Source organism: Myripristis murdjan, chromosome 2 (genome assembly GCF_902150065.1).
Source record: "Myripristis murdjan chromosome 2, fMyrMur1.1, whole genome shotgun sequence".
Taxonomy (NCBI): Eukaryota; Metazoa; Chordata; class Actinopteri; order Holocentriformes; family Holocentridae; genus Myripristis; species Myripristis murdjan.
This window is the reverse complement of record NC_043981.1, coordinates 3,740,478-3,756,222: the sequence shown is the minus strand read 5'-3', so window position 1 is coordinate 3,756,222 and position 15,745 is coordinate 3,740,478. Positions and strand designations below refer to the sequence as shown.

At 41.7% G+C, this 15,745-nt stretch overlaps 1 protein-coding gene across 3 annotated transcripts in view; it reads right to left on the bottom strand.

The window, feature by feature from the left end:
* Window positions 1-15,745, bottom strand: part of nbeal1 (neurobeachin-like 1) — a 63,229-nt gene that overhangs the window by 36,461 nt on the left and 11,023 nt on the right. For 2 of the 3 annotated variants that reach the window (XM_030067369.1, XM_030067378.1), the window contains exons 3-11: window positions 13,794-13,885; window positions 10,816-10,977; window positions 10,476-10,557; window positions 9,996-10,123; window positions 8,207-8,289; window positions 5,484-5,569; window positions 3,639-4,002; window positions 3,103-3,209; window positions 2,078-2,164 (exon numbers count right to left, since the gene is read on the bottom strand). In XM_030067369.1, the coding sequence (XP_029923229.1) occupies window positions 2,078-2,164; window positions 3,103-3,209; window positions 3,639-4,002; window positions 5,484-5,569; window positions 8,207-8,289; window positions 9,996-10,123; window positions 10,476-10,557; window positions 10,816-10,977; window positions 13,794-13,885 (1,191 nt within the window). The remainder of the gene's footprint in view (window positions 1-2,077; window positions 2,165-3,102; window positions 3,210-3,638; window positions 4,003-5,483; window positions 5,570-8,206; window positions 8,290-9,995; window positions 10,124-10,475; window positions 10,558-10,815; window positions 10,978-13,793; window positions 13,886-15,745) is intronic. The other variant, XM_030067387.1, reaches the window with a different exon arrangement.

Here is a 15,745-nt window from a genome sequence, read left to right as displayed (position 1 = left end):
GGGAGGAAAATGTAGTGGCAGCATGATTGGACACAAGTCAAACCTCCTTTTATTCCAGCCGAATGAGAGCGCTTTTAAATGTGCATGCACACAATTTAAAGCCATGTCCATGAACAGGGCTTGAGATGAAAAAATGATCAACTTATGAAAAAAGGTGTTGAATATAACATGCATCACACCTGGAGGAATAAAAGGGAGACTTCTCATTCTGTGGATGCTTAGGTGCGTGCTTGTATTAGTCTGTGTGTCTTCATGTATGAACATGTGTGAGTGAAATCATCAATGATTAGGAGTCCTGATTCTTGGTGCTCGTGTTTAACACCACACTGGAGAGAAGGAAACGGTTGTCTTTCTGCTCCAGGTGGAAAACAATCTGTTCTAACATCAAAACGATGGGACTGAAGCAGAAAGCTGAGTGTAACCACCTCCACAGACAGACAAATCCACAAAGGAGCGGCCATGCTCCTCCCAATATTCACAGTCACTTGTTTTCCCTTGCACACACAGAAGATGCAGCCCATTAAACACATGAAAAACAAAAACAGCACAAACACATCTCCATCCAGCTCTGTCCTTCTCATGTGCTACATCGGGATCACTGAACCCAGCATTTCATCAGAATGCACTTCTATACAGTAACTGATCCAATGGAGTGTCTCGGACCGGCTGGAGAGGGACTGTGGTAAAAATAAAACACTCAGATCATCATCAAGTCCAGATCACCTCAAACCATTGACATCTGTTAGAACACAAGCCAGGCCAGTGTGATAGCATTCCAGTGGAAAACCCAGTGTACCCAGAGCATATATAGTACTGTATAACCCATAGAACACCAGGAAAATGTGGAGGGGAGGGGGGCAGGGGAGTGGGGGAAACTGAAAATGGAAATAAAGAAATAGTAGATGTGAAAGGGGGCAAAGAGGTCACTCCACAACAAAACCAGAAAGCTGCATTGCCATTTTGTACCTCGGGTTTGTTCAGCTTTTGCTATTTTTACATCACGATTCTTTTTTTTTTTTTTCCCAAACAGGACTGTTTGATCTCTCTGTTGTAGCACAGCAAACTGGTTGCTTTGATCCATGAAGCTCTATTTTGCATTTCTAACAGTGATCAGGGATGCGTCCTGCTAGCCAGAACCTGTTAAACTGGCTGGCATCAGGTTACGGGCGCTTTATAACAAAGGTTCACTGCTGTGCGTGCGCGCGCGTGCGTGTGTGTGCGTGTGTGTGTGTGTGTGTGTGTGTGTTTGTGTGTGTGCATTTGTCCACCTGCATTCCTGTCATCTAGATCAGTGGAGGGATTATATCATATAAAGGTGGCTCTGTTTACAAAGAGAATTCTATGAAAGCTGGTGTGCACTGAAGGGAACAAGTGGCTGTTCTGTGCACATACGATGGTCTAGAGCAGTGGTGTTAAAAGACAGGTCTGGGGACACCCATGGGTCCTTGAGGGGCTTCCAGGGAGTCCTCAGAAAAATGAAGAATATTGAAGCTGACTTGCTTTTACAAGTATCGATCAAGCATCACTGATCAATGCCAGATTTCTTGTGTTAAAATGCATTTATATATGATTTTAATAACAATGATAAACATAGTCTTTTTTTTGTATTTCTGTGCAGATTTTCGGGTATTTTTGTTAATTGTCTAAAAAAAAATTAAATTAAAAAATTAACACTTAACATTGCGTTTTTAGAATTTGATGGTAAACTATGATTTAATCTGGTTTAAAAATCCATCTGTGTTGGTGCAATCCAGCCATAGTAATGTGTTGTATAAATAGTGCATACAAACTTAACAGGGTGATGCCTGAATGCACACCAATAGCCCACAGTCGATGTTAACTCAATGACTAGATTGTTTTTCCTCTCTTTGACAACAGAGAAACTTCTGATCCAATTAGAAATAATTATGTGGTTCAATGCAGGGCAAGAGTCTTGCTGTGGAGTGGCCGTGTGGCTCTTGGCCCATGATGAGGATAGGGTGCTAGGTTTTGGCAGCAGCAGGTGAGGAGTAGGGGGGTGAGGGGGGTGAACGGTTGGGAGCTGGATGGGGTGGTGGTGGAGGGGTCTCGGCGGTACCTGAGTGTCCCTCTCTCCTGTCAGTAACCTGTTGTTGGTTATATCTTTCTGGTCCTTGTCTGCAGCCGTGCACCTAGCATTAACCAGCTGACACACACAACAGGCAACGTGTCAAAACAGCATGGAGGGGCCAGTGTGAGGGAGAGAGACAGAGAGAGAGGGAGAGAGGAGAGAAAGAGAGAGCAAGAGAGAGAAAGGATGGTGCAAGGCAGAGGAGAAGAGGTCAGGAGTGGAGGAAGGGGTGAGAGGTTAAAAGGTCAAGGCCCTCGGCAGAGGCCACTGTGTGTGTGTGTGTGTGTGTGTGTGTGTGTGTGTGTGCGCGTGGGGGAGGGGGGGTGTTGGTGTTCCAGCCTTGCTGTGGGGAGGTTAACATGCGATGTGGGCAAAATGCTCTCACACTGAAACTTTAACAAGTCCTGAACAAAACAGATACAGAACATGCTGCATTCGATGGATGTAGAAGGCTAGACCAGACCTGGTCAAAAATGTTTCCAAATCAGATTTCAGATATGTGACCTGTCGTAGTTGCACTTTATTTATACCAGCTGTGTATGAGGATAAAATCCATAATTTAACTTATCACATTTTTTTTAAACCCATCACAAAACTTCCATTTTGTTAGTATTTACAGACACTAAAACTGCATAGCGACTTTTCTGCAGCCTTACAATACATGTTAAATCATACCAGTGATTTGGCATGTTTAGCATAACATAACAGAAGCATGACATTATCAGGTGGCTGTTTGAACCAAAAAATCTAAATTGAAAATAAAAATGTGGGGAAATTGCAGTAAATCGACCAACACATTTATAATCACTGGTATGGTCCTTTAAGAGTGGAGGCAACATTTACAAGCTAATATAAATCCAGTGCAACTCGCAATTTAGGAATTGTTCTTACTAGTCCTTGCTAGACATATTATTACTAAGGGCTCAAAATGACCAAATACAATATTCACCCACTTCTGGCATATATGATCTATATTTTAAGGCATCAGGGGTTGGCAAGGTCAGCGTAATTACCTTGCTGTTCTGCAGCAGTCGTGTCAGATGCTCAAAACAGTTACTGTTGAGGAAGATGGCTTGGAGAACTGGCCTGTCTGAACACAGGAACATGTCCCTGATAGTGTCTGAGAGACAAACACAGACAGACAGAGACAGACAGAGAGAAAACCAAAGAAAATAAAAATAAGTCAGATCAATTGGGTTTCTGTCCAAATATGATGCAAAACAGAAAAGGCCTTTTCTCATCTTTTAAGGACTTATTCAAAAAACAGTGATATACGCATAAGTCAAATATATACAGCACCCACTGTAGTTGCCGTCCTTTGTTTTCATCTTTGGGACAGGTGAGATATGGTTAACACCAATTTTTCAGTTATCGAATAATTCCTCCATGCATCAGTCTCTTTTGGAAATAGGCAGAATGGTGCATCATAGGAGGAGGACAGCAATACAGGTACAAGGAATTACAAAAGGAAGAAAGATCATGTTGCTCCAGTGATTTTCCTTTTGCCTAGAAACTTTTCAACCTTGTAAACCCGTCCTACAATGCCTACCTAGCATGTGTACTTGCAGCGCCACAAAGCGGCTCTCCCAGTGTCGGCCCAGTGTTGGCGCTCGGCCCTTGGCCTGTTGCTGCTGCTGCCGGGCAACAATGGCAGCCGCCGGGTCCGAGTTGAGCAGCTTGAAGTAGTTTTCCAGCACGGAGGCAATTTCCACCTGCCGTTGGTCGGAGCTGGAAGCCAGGAGGCGCTGCACCACCTCCCGCAGGCAGCCCAGCGTCAGCAGAGCCTTGCGGTCAGGGGCCTCGCTGTCCCAGTCCTCGCCCTCGTCTGTGGAGCAGCTACCCATGGAGCAGTCAGCCAGCACCCGCATCAACACCTCCATGGTGGCTGGGGAGATGGCTAGCAGGGCGTTCCTCTGCCAGTCAGGTGTGGAGGAAAGAAAGAAAGACAAAATTGAGGCAAGTCAATCAACATAAGCAGAACAGAACAGCTGATGGCAGCCAAGCACAACAGATAACACAAATAAGATGTCTTATTAGGACTGGAAGAGTCCTGAAGCATGAAAAGGTGGAAAGTTTCTATGCCAAAAAACATTGGCCAGAATTTTGTATGGAAAGTCACCGAGCTGAATCATCAGCCATAGGCCTCTGGAATTGAGGGTGGAATTGAGGAGTCTGTTTTTTTTTTTCTTTGCTTGTTTGTTTTATTTGTTTTTTAGATAATTATGTGTCATTACAATATGTACTGGGGGCAGGTTGACTTGTACCGAAAGGCTGACTCTGGAAATTGTGAGTCGGATATAGCCTAGTATTTATGGTGAAGAAACTTCCACACTGATCGAAAGAAGAAATGTCCAAAAGAGAAGCTTGCTGATGAAAAATAAAAGTACAGGGAATAGAAATGTTTCCTAAACCTTCATTAGTCTGTCTGTTAGAATGGAGGTACATGCCTACACCACATGGAGCAATAGTAGTGTAACATGATCAAAAAGTCCTATGTCAAGCTTATGTCATTGTTCTGCTTCTTTTCTGTTTTTTGCACTATTTTTCTCACAATGATGCAGTTTATGAATTAAATATATTTCATCAGCAAGACATTCCCATGTGGACATTCCCTCTTTTAATCAGTTTGTGAGTTTCTTACCACATTCCTGTTCTTCTTGGAACCAAACGCACTTGAAGTTCACAAACATATATGAGAACTTCATTATGTGAGTGCAGACATTTTTCCTATTTTCTACACAATTTTGAAAAACTCATGGCCAGGTCACCAATATTAATCAAACCCCCAGATATATTATGGTCAGTTTGCACTATGAAGCAATAAACTTCTTTCTTATTGCCTCTTTAATTATTAAGGCACTAGCCATATCACCACTTACACTGCTAATAGAACTACTATAAAGCACAGCCTCACGTGACTTTAAACTAAATGATATGGAATACTCATACTTCTGGAATACTCATAAATGTTTAACCAAGGGGGGTCAGAGGACAGAGGTCAGGGGTGGTAGCTGCTCATACCAGGGTAGGTAGGGATTTCATGGTCTTGGGCAAAGAAAATGGTCACATATTAAGACAAACGGTGTCACGACCCAATATCCGTACATCCAAATGACATGTAATTATCTAGTCCTCAAATATAAGACGGCCTCACTTTTTCAGGTGTTATTCAGGCCGATATGGCAGTGTTTAAAAAAGATCTAATGAATGACATTCTGAGTTAAACATCCTTCTTTCCATAATTGATGACGAAAGTAGGAAACGAGTGAAAGGTTCTGCTTCATTCCCATCTCTGTTGACAGCTGAACATGTGCAGTAGCGATTGGGCATGACGCATGGATCAGGTGTCACAGGAGTCCAACCGGCGACCACCCGGTTACAGCCAGAGGCTTACCTGACCACCGGCCACTATGGCTCCAAACAGATGCAGCAGGCAGCATTTCAGACTGTCCTTCAGGTGTTCACTCTCCTGGAAGCACTCTGGAGTAATCACACACACACACACACACACACACACACACACACACACACACACATACACATACAAGTGCATTAGTTGGATCTGTGGGCGTACTGTTACCTATGCAAATTCAACACAGCCACAGAGAGTCCACAGCTGTGGGCAAACCGTTTAAGTTCCTCTCTTTTCAACTACAAACAAAACACTAACTCTCATGTACACACAACTTTATCTGTCTTTACTGACTCCTACATATACAAATAGACCCAAAGAAATTTGCAGAAAACAAAGTGCCTTTGCACACATATTGTATATACACACACACACACACACAGGCAGTGGCAGCCCTGCCAGTAACCTCAAGGTGATGGTGGCCTCAGTCATCCATTAACTCATCTGTCAACACATCCAATTGGGCAGAGGTCATAGGACCTTGTGGCTCCATGGTGTCTGCTTCCTGCATCCAATCCATCCCTTAACTAAATCTAACCACCCATTCTACCATTATTAGGCAAATCACAAAAAATCAATGAAATGGCGTGTGTATGTGTGTGTGTGTGTGTAGATAGATAGTAATAAGAAATTCAGGCTGTAAATCTTTCTACTGGTACACGAGAGGTGCATTGGTATTCTAATGATTAGAATACCACTGTTTCTTTGATTTTGGTTTTATTTATTTTTTATTTTCACCAGGACAGCACTACTGAAATCAAAAGGGTCCTCCTTTTTTATTGTGGATGTATTTACATTCAAGAAGCCAATTTGTTTCCTTCTAACCGGCAGATGGAAAAACACATAATTTGCATTTTATTGTTTGCAGCATTTCAAAAATTTGCTTAACATTTGTTTGCAAGCTGAATGGAAATGAGGCAAAAGCAGAATCCATGCTCATATTATGAACTGTATCTTCTCTCTCATTCACATGTTGTTCCAAGTGTTTTCCTGAAAACAGGCAAACTGGTATCACTGAAATGAAGCTCTATAAGTGAAAAAAAAGGAATGGATCTATCATTTTCTACTGCAAACCTCTACCTACAACCCTCCCACACACTTGACACACTTGCATTCTGCCCATAAATATACACACAAGCACACTTGTCTCTCATCTAAGCATGCATGATAACACAAAAACAGCCTGTCATGTTGGCGCTCCGGGTGTTATCTCTGGTGATACCAAACCGCAGCAGCCACACACACATACACAAGATAGGGGACTTTTTGTTCAAAATGGCCGCCAGTGTTGCTGAAGAGGCTCAACAGACACCATTCACTATCAGCACATCTAAATGTCTGGTGAACAGAGCAAGGACACAAAGACTGGATTCATCTGGACCCAGAGAGGGAAGAGGAGGCAGTGGGAGAGAGAAGGCATGGGAGCTGCTAGAGGACAAGCCGGTGCAGAGGAGAGGAGAGAAGAGGAAAGGAGCGAGGAGAGGAGAGGAGAGGAGAGGAAAGGAGAGGAGAGGAGGACTTCTGTGATCACAAGCTATTTTTCCCATTATAGAGCATGGCTTCCTCATTGACTTCACTAAGGTAGGTGGGGCATACAAAGTATGGACCGAACACAGTAAACACTGGAACACTGGACCAATGTCTTCATGTCATGACCCCAAAAAAAAGACTAACACTCAACCTTGAACTCTATTTCAACCCTATTTCATTTGATCCCAGTCTCTTAGATATGGCAGAATTTTTGTTGTTGATTCAGCAGAGATTTGTTTGAGCTGTCTGTACAAACTGTCTGTGCTAACTGCTTCTGTCAAACCTTTTTTATGTACAGTTTGCCATATTACATAAAAATGTTTGATGAAAATGGCATGTAAAATAAAATCCCAAAAATTTGCTCCCTTGATGCAAATAAACATTTTATTCGATAAAAAGAAACACTATAACTTGTAAAACACAGCAACAGGAAATGCATTGAATATTAAGCAGCCATTGATAGACTGTCCATCTCTACACAACTAGACACAGGCATATAGCAAGCAAACAATCTGGTTGCCCATATCAACAGTCAAATGATGATGACACAGTGATTCACTCTGTGTTTTATTCCCTTAAATACATACCTCAATTAGTTTGATTTTTTTTTTTAGTGACATTTTAATGATTCAGCTAATTTTTGAGTGTTATGAAGGCACAGCTATTGATGAGAGTGAAATTACAACATCTAGTCTCAACTTCTCTAATTGGTTTGCATTTCAAATGAATTAAATTTATCTCATTTTGCTAGGGATGCTGTCAAGGACGCATAGGAGTCTCTGGGCCCCTGTACTTAACTGCGACAAAAAAAAAAAAAACTGACTGTGTGAATAAGTGTATGTGAGCAAGAGGCTGTATGATGCTGCCTTCTTATTTGCTAAATGCAGTGACTAAAACATCCACTGTGCCATGTCAGCTGATTTTTTCTTAATGAATATAATTTATTTTTTCAGAGTAGATGCTAATACTTATGATTTATTCAGTAGTTTGAATAACATGGTACGTTTTCTCCAACATGCAAACCAGTCGGAAGGATTAGTCATTTATCAGAAAATCTTGCCTTAGGTCAACAAAAAAGGGGAGAAAAAAGAGGAGAAAGAGAAGCAAGAGCATGCTACGGAGAGGGGAACAAGAGAGAGATGAAGAAAAAAGAAGGGATGAAGAGAGCGACTTACGGTAAAAGAAAGGGACAAACTCGACGGTGAGTGGAGCTGCTTTGTACTTCTGTCTGCTCCTCTCTACTGTACCCAGCTGTTCCCTGAGAAAGACACACACACACACATTTTCAAATTTTAGAGTTTGTATTGCCTTGTTTTGACGACAATCTGAAAAAACTTTGAAAAACTGTAACATATGTATAAAAAAATCCGAAAAGCTGTTAAGAGTTTAGATATTCTCTACAGAGTCACCTACAGAACAAGCAGAAAAACTCAATATTGTGATGGTAAGCATTTTGCATGTAGCCAAAGGCAGTACTATGTAGCTCTGTAGCTGAAAAATGTTTCCCCTTTGGCTTTTATTTCAGGTTTTTTTTTTTTTCAGACCATCTTTTTCTACTCTCAGGTAGAAAAAGTGCTTTTGAAGAAAGGACTGGCATTATGTGATAGCTAAAGATACATTTAAAATGTTTTACTGAGGCTGTAAAAGGATTTGTTGAAGTTTGTGACACCCTAAGATATTGAATGTACAATTTGACTTTTCTAGGCCTTTCGAAAAGGAAAACCTCTAGACAGGCTAAAAGTGTTCTCCTTTGTCCTGATCATGGTTCCAGCTTGAGAAGAAATTTAAAAAAAAACATTTGGTGCTGGCAAGTAGACTCAACAGACTGGAAACGCTAGTAGAAACATGGCCTGAAATTCGTAGCAGACCAATGAGCAGTACTGATATAAAAACCCTGCACATGACATGCAAACTCCTGAGAAATGACAGGGACAGTCTATTCCAGTCAGACTAAAAGGACTTTGAAAGCCCTCAACAAACCAGGACCTGGAGCCCTGGTGAGCCTTGCAACCACACTGGGCTAGTATAGCCATTTTTGTGAGCACTACTGGGCATTCTAACCCCTGATTTAAATAGACAGCTGGTTAGCACCACCTCATAAAGATATGCTCCATACATTATTTAGTAGGTTTGCCAGCATATCATCTCTGGGAGAGCCTAATATCTACAAAATGTATAAACATCACGTTCCTGCGCATCTTTTCCCAAAGCAAGCAGCCGTATTTTAGAACTCTGATATCATTTTTTCCACTTTTTATCCAGCCATTGGTTTCCAGTCGTTCAACTATAATGAACTTTGAGAGAGACTTCAAATTTTCTTCACACCAGTATTCCATCACCGTAATAAAGGCGTCCACATTAGTTTTACTAAAAGCAGCAGCACTGTTGTGTTTTCATGACTTGAAATTAGGCTGAGTGATTGGAACAGGTCTGAAAGCCCTCTGGAAAATAGTCCCCAGATAAACGTTTGCTTTACACAGCCAATTACCAATGCTGTGGTTTATTAACGGTGACAACTTCACCAGCAGCAGAAGCTGAATTGTTTCAACCAAAAATTTAGATTTACAAATCAAGTGAACTGATCTTAAGTGCCCCCACAAGACTTGCAAAATGGCTTGTTTTTACATCTGGCGATGTAAAATGTGGGTAAATTGTGGTAAATGGGTCAAACCTTCAAAATCACTGGTATGGTCCTTCATCAAAATGAACTGAGGGCCAACTGACACTCATATTCTACTATTTTTTTCATGTGTTCTATCTGGTATGATCATCTGAAAAAGCAAGAGCACAGACTAATTCATCACATTCAACTAGAGCTACAGAGATTTGAATCACATTTGTATTGAGTTGGCAGACCCCAACTCTGTTTATTCTTCCATCCAGTTTTTCATACACTGATCAGAAACTTAGTTCCCTCAGTGAGCTAGTTAGCTAGGCTGGTAGGTAGGTTGTGTGTGCTGTTACCCGCAGGTTCGATGCCTCCAGTTGCGGTAGGGGTCGTAGAGGCTCTCGCAGAAGGCTAGCGCGTGCCGGACAAATTCTTCCGCCTGGCTCTGGTCTGCCATCTCCTTCTCCTTGGTCTTACTCTTCAGCTGCAACACAAAACACATGGAAGCTCCCTTTACACCTGCCATGTGCCTCATATTTAGATTGTGTATCTATCCTTTGTGATTTTCATCAGTGTATTTTAGAAGCCACATTTTAACTCTGCTACATATTTTTTAATATTTATTTATCCAGGGAAGCAGCAACACCCATGCTTCCTATTTACATAGTTACACATATTTTATAAAAATGTAAGTGTGCATGTATGAAGAGGTTAGTCCATTTTGATTGTGATGTGTGCCTCTTTTTGCCAGCCACTGCGTATCTTCTAAGGACAATAATTTGACAACATGCTGGAGGGAGTGAAGTGAGGAGCAGAGAAAGGGGTAGGAGCCAGACCTGCTGAATGTAGAGGGTTGTCATGGTGATGACGTGATTGATATAGGAGCATGTGCCAATCTCTTCCACATTGGACAGGTTCCTGTTGGAGAGCACATACAAAGGACAAATGGACAGATATGTTAGTTATATCATCCATTATTTGCCATCGTTTTGTACTATCCCTACAATGCAGCTATTCTCTCTAAATCATTACAACACTACAATATACAACTTCATCTAGAAAACACAGGAGTGATGTGACAAGAGCTTTCCTGCTCACCTGCACAGTAGCTACTATTATGTGTTTGTGTGTGTGTGTGTGTGTGTGTGCGTGTGTGTGTGTGTGTGTCATCCTGACCTGCAGATTATGATGAGGAATTTGAGTAGCAGCAGTGCCAAATTCTGCTGTTCAGGCTCCAGGCCGTCGGATGCTTTCTGGACGCACTGCAGCAGTTGGTGGCGTAAAACCTGCAGGATGTTGTCTGGGAGGAGGGTCAACACTGGGGGAACCTCCTCCAGCCTGGAGACACACAAGCAAAAAAAAAAAAAAAAATGGACAAAAGAAGCAGGTTGAATATGAATCTACTGTCTGTGTGCCTATTGACCTGATTTTATTATACTTGTGATTTTTGTCATTTCTTAAAATTATTCTTATTATTTTCATTATGACCTTTTCATTCATTCATCTTCTAAACCACTCGGGGGGGTTGCTGGAGCCTATCCCAGCGCACATAGGGCAGAAGGCAGTGAAACACCCTGGACAGGTCGCCAGTCCATCGCAGGGCAGACAAACACTGACATCCACACACACAATCACAATGACTTTTTATCATTGTTTTTATTCTCACTTATTTGATTTAATTCATTCTATAGTGTCGTTATAGTCATAATATTATGTCTTTTACTCACACTCTCTGCTCATGTCCTTTGGCCTTATTCTCATTTTATCTGCCCTGCCTGGTTTTATTTCTTTTCTTTTACTGCACTTTGTAACTTTGTTAAGAAATGTGCTATCTAAATGAAGTTAATTATAATTATTGTTATTATTAGTGAAAAAAAGAAACATCCTCTCCTTGTTTGACACAAACACATGGTTGTAAAACGATGGTTGTAAATGTGTTTTTGTCTGTAAAATGGAAAGTGTATATTGTAGTAGTTTCCTATAGAAAAATCCCACACAGGCAAGAGTGTTTCATCTCTAAATACTCTGAGCACGGACCCCACTCCCACGCTCAGTCTGTTGAACTTTCCACCGTGTTTGTATTTGTGAGAGCAGCAATGAGAAGTGTGGTTTCTCCTTCTCATCTCATCAAGGTTTCAGCTTAGAGTTGGTGGTTTTGTCAGCGGAGGGGGAAATGTCAAGCATGTTGGTAAACATGTTTTAAATAATTCCAATCTGTGCAAAGATCACACATGAGGTATAACTAAACACCCGATTTACTTCCACACAATTAAACCGACATATTTAGGGAGAGAACATATGCATGAGCAAATACTTGGAGTGCAGAAGAACACTGCTTATATAAACAACCATACCCTCTCAGCAGTGCACACAGTTGCACACACACACACACACACAAACATACACACTGATGGAGTCACCTCGAGGCTTGGCAGATTACATGCTCCATCAGTTATTCAGCGAGACGCTTATCATTGAAGCAAAAGTGCGGTGTACACAAGGACAAGTTGCCCTAAAGGGCTGGATGTTTTTCACGCACAAACATATACATGCCTGATCAGTGCTTGCATTCATTACTAGGATGAGTGTGTGCTTGTGTGTAACTGTGTGGTAGTGCTCATGAGAGAGAATGGAGTGCAGCCAAATCAGTACGATGTGTATCGGTGGGAAAGCCAGACAGATGTGGCAGCTGCAGAGAGGGAAAGAGGGAGGGAAATGGGGAGAAGACAGAGAGAGAAGGCAAAGAGAGACAAGGAGGGGAGGAGGAATGAGAAAAAATGAGAAAGAAGGAGAGAGAGAAAGAGATAGAAAACGTAGGAGAGGGTAGGTTAATATAGTATGGAGGGGAAAGAGGACAACCATGACAGATCAGAAAAGTTGAGATAATGGGATTTAACATATACCCCACCCCCCAGCCCTCTTGGCAGCTGGACCCTGCCGTGACATCCTCCCCTCTGTTATGCAACATCAAGCGACAGTCCGACCCACCGGGACATTATCTCATGTGCTCATGACAGCCAGCGCAGCCGGAGCATCGGCTCCCCTCACCTCTCTCTCTTCACGCTGTGACACAGTGCTTTCTGCTTTTAAAATACGTGTTCAAACACAGCGGACCGCTCACATGCACATCCACCTACATCATATGGTTGCATGCACGCATAGATCAGAGCTTTGCTTGCGTTGAAATGTGACCGCTGTGTGCACAAAAGGCATCCGGTGTGGCCTGTGCTATTTTTGGACTGCGCTGTGGAGTGTTGCGCGGCGTGCGGTCACACAAATACAGTAGATGACGCCAACAAACACAGCTACTTCTGCTGAACTCATTCTTGTTGACCTAAAGTGGGACCTTGCTTCATGTGTTGTTGATTTGGGCATGTGTCAACAACACAAGCTGCATTGGTGTTTCAAGAAAAATGGACTGAGGATTGACAAATTATCGGGCCTAGCCAATTATCACGGCCAATATTCATAGTTTTTTAACAACTGCTATCGTAATTTTGATTTACATGATGCTTGACATTAAATTCACTCAGACCCTGCCTCTCTATTTGAAAGATAGCAGCACAAAAACAAGGGGGCTGGGCAATGTTTCCTCAGGATAATATGGTTACAATTTTAATTTGCCTTTACACTGGACTTGTATTTAATTCACTTTCACAGGAAGACAAAAAAAAAAAAAATCAAAGTTGTAGCAGGTAGCCTTTACTTACTTGCCTTAAGCACAGAAAGGTTACATTTTCCTTTCAGTTTTGTTTTTTTAATGGATTTATTCAGTTTTATTTGAATGCTTGTGAAAGACACCTGAAGGCTGCATTCAAACAAGAAATCTGCATCTTTTCAGAATCGTCCAGAATCATTTTGTTATGATTTTATGTGTGTGGGTGTGTGTGTGTGTGTGTGTATAATTCAATAATAATTTTAAGTTAATAATCTGAATATACTGTTTTGCTCATTTCCAAGTTTTCAAATTATCTGGTAATTTTCTTGTAATTTTTTTGCAAATTTTGAAGTAATCTTTTCTGGGGGTTTTTTTCTACATTTGTTAATTCAAAGCAAGGTTTGTTTTGGTTCTTGAAGATTGCCATTTTAATGTGTAAAAATATCTAATTAAAATTAGTTTGATTTACATTGTCACATTGTGCTGTTTGTGTTACCTTGAAGGTGGCTTTTCAAAGTCCACATCCAGGCATCGCTCATAAGAGCTGATGAAGATCTCCAGCCACAGCTTCAAATAGTCTGGATCTCTCTGGAAAAAAAGAAAGACAAAGGAGAGAGTTTAAGGAGGAGGGGCCCGTGGTGAGAGATAGAGCAGAAGGGAGATTATGGGTGGATGACATAGGAGCAGAGAGACAAAAACTTTGAAAATAGAAAAAGAATATGGTTAGCAGTCTTTACTGGGAGAGGCTGTCATGGTTAAAATATATAAATGGCTTTCAGCTGACAGAGTTTGTCTGCAATCTAACACCAGTTATCTTGTGTGTGAGTGTGTGTGTGCGGTGCCGAAATGTTTCTCCCCTGTGACTTCTATAGGCAGACAACAATGGCCAATAAGCCCACAACACAGTGACATTTTGTCTCATCTTTCAAGTGCCGCTCCTTTTTTAAACTCTTCTCCATTCCTAAACAATATAATTTGGAAGGGTATGTGTTGATTTGACATCCTCTCGCTCAATAAAGGGCTCTGGTGGCATGAATAAGTGCTGCCAACTCTGTGACAAGAGGAGTTTCTCAGGTGTATGCATGTCTTATCTGTTTAGGGAGCTAAAACATGCACCTGTTGCGTTGGAAAAACAGGCCCAGCTACATTCTATGCTCTATGCGGAGGAGTTTGTAGCAACCAGCTGATCGACATTTCCTAAATTCCTGGAACAATGCCCGGGGAAGGATGGGATGGCAACCAGAGCCACAGAGGAAGGCTGGCCCAGCTCGGTCTGCTAAGTGACAGCATATTTTCAGTAGAAAACTCCCAATGGCCCACAGGAAGGCGCATGATTCGCTGAGCAAGGAAGACCAGACATTTGCACTAAGCCGCGACTCAGCTTTTTAAATAGCAAATGGTGGGACCTTAAAAAAGTCTGATGTTTCAAACAAGCAAAAGCAGCTCCTCAGGAAAATTCTCCATAAAAATGACATACAATGGATAGGCCTACCTCTAGGGCACAGTGGCTGTTAAAAGTAGTGCATTCCTTGGTATTTGTTAACCCCTTAACAATCCGACAGTCTGCCGGTGGGCCCGGCCAACTTACTGGATTTCAGAGACTGTAGAGCACAGTTTTAAAGCTAGAGTGAGGACACTGGTATCATATGAAAACAGACAATGTAATGAATTGATTGATATAAAGTACGTCACACTAAGCTGTTGTTAAGCAGGAAAAATTTCGGCAAAATTTTGGTGAAAGAAAAACTACCATGGAGATTTTCAAGTGGGTCCCTTGACCTTTGACCTCAAGATATCTGAATGAAAATGGGTCTTATGGATGCCCACAGGTGTCCCCTTTGCAGATGCCCACCTTATGCTAATCCCATGCAGTTTGGGCCACAAACCATGCAGTCCAATTGTGTTCTTTTGGCCTATGTAAAGTAGTGTACTTATGCAGACTGGGGCCTAAACAGTCTTGGAGCTGCATGAATTGGGTTTGACTGGAAAGCTGAGACACTTGTGGATTCAATGAGCCACATTTTATTAATGTGTGATGATGTTAGCTCCCATAGTAGCCATTTCATTGTAGTGAGACCATTTTTTTGAAACTTGACGTCACTCTATAAAATGGTCTATTATGACCTCTAGGATAATCACAGCCTCATGAAACTTTACAACCAAAAATGAGAGAGAGAGGCCATTCAGAGGATGTCTGGTTTTCCATGTAGACTGATGACAAAGGGGAGTTTCTAAGACATTTCCACAACAGAATTCTTGCCTCGCTGAAAATACAATTCTTACTGAAGTCTCCAATTGTCATTTCATGTCAAATTCTGCACCGAATCTGCATAACAAATGGTATCAACTCAAAAATGGCAGCTGCATCTCAAATCAATCTTCAGGTCCCCAGTTTTTGGATGATATTTCCTTGAAGATCCCCTGCTCTATTATCCTTCCAGTCAGAGA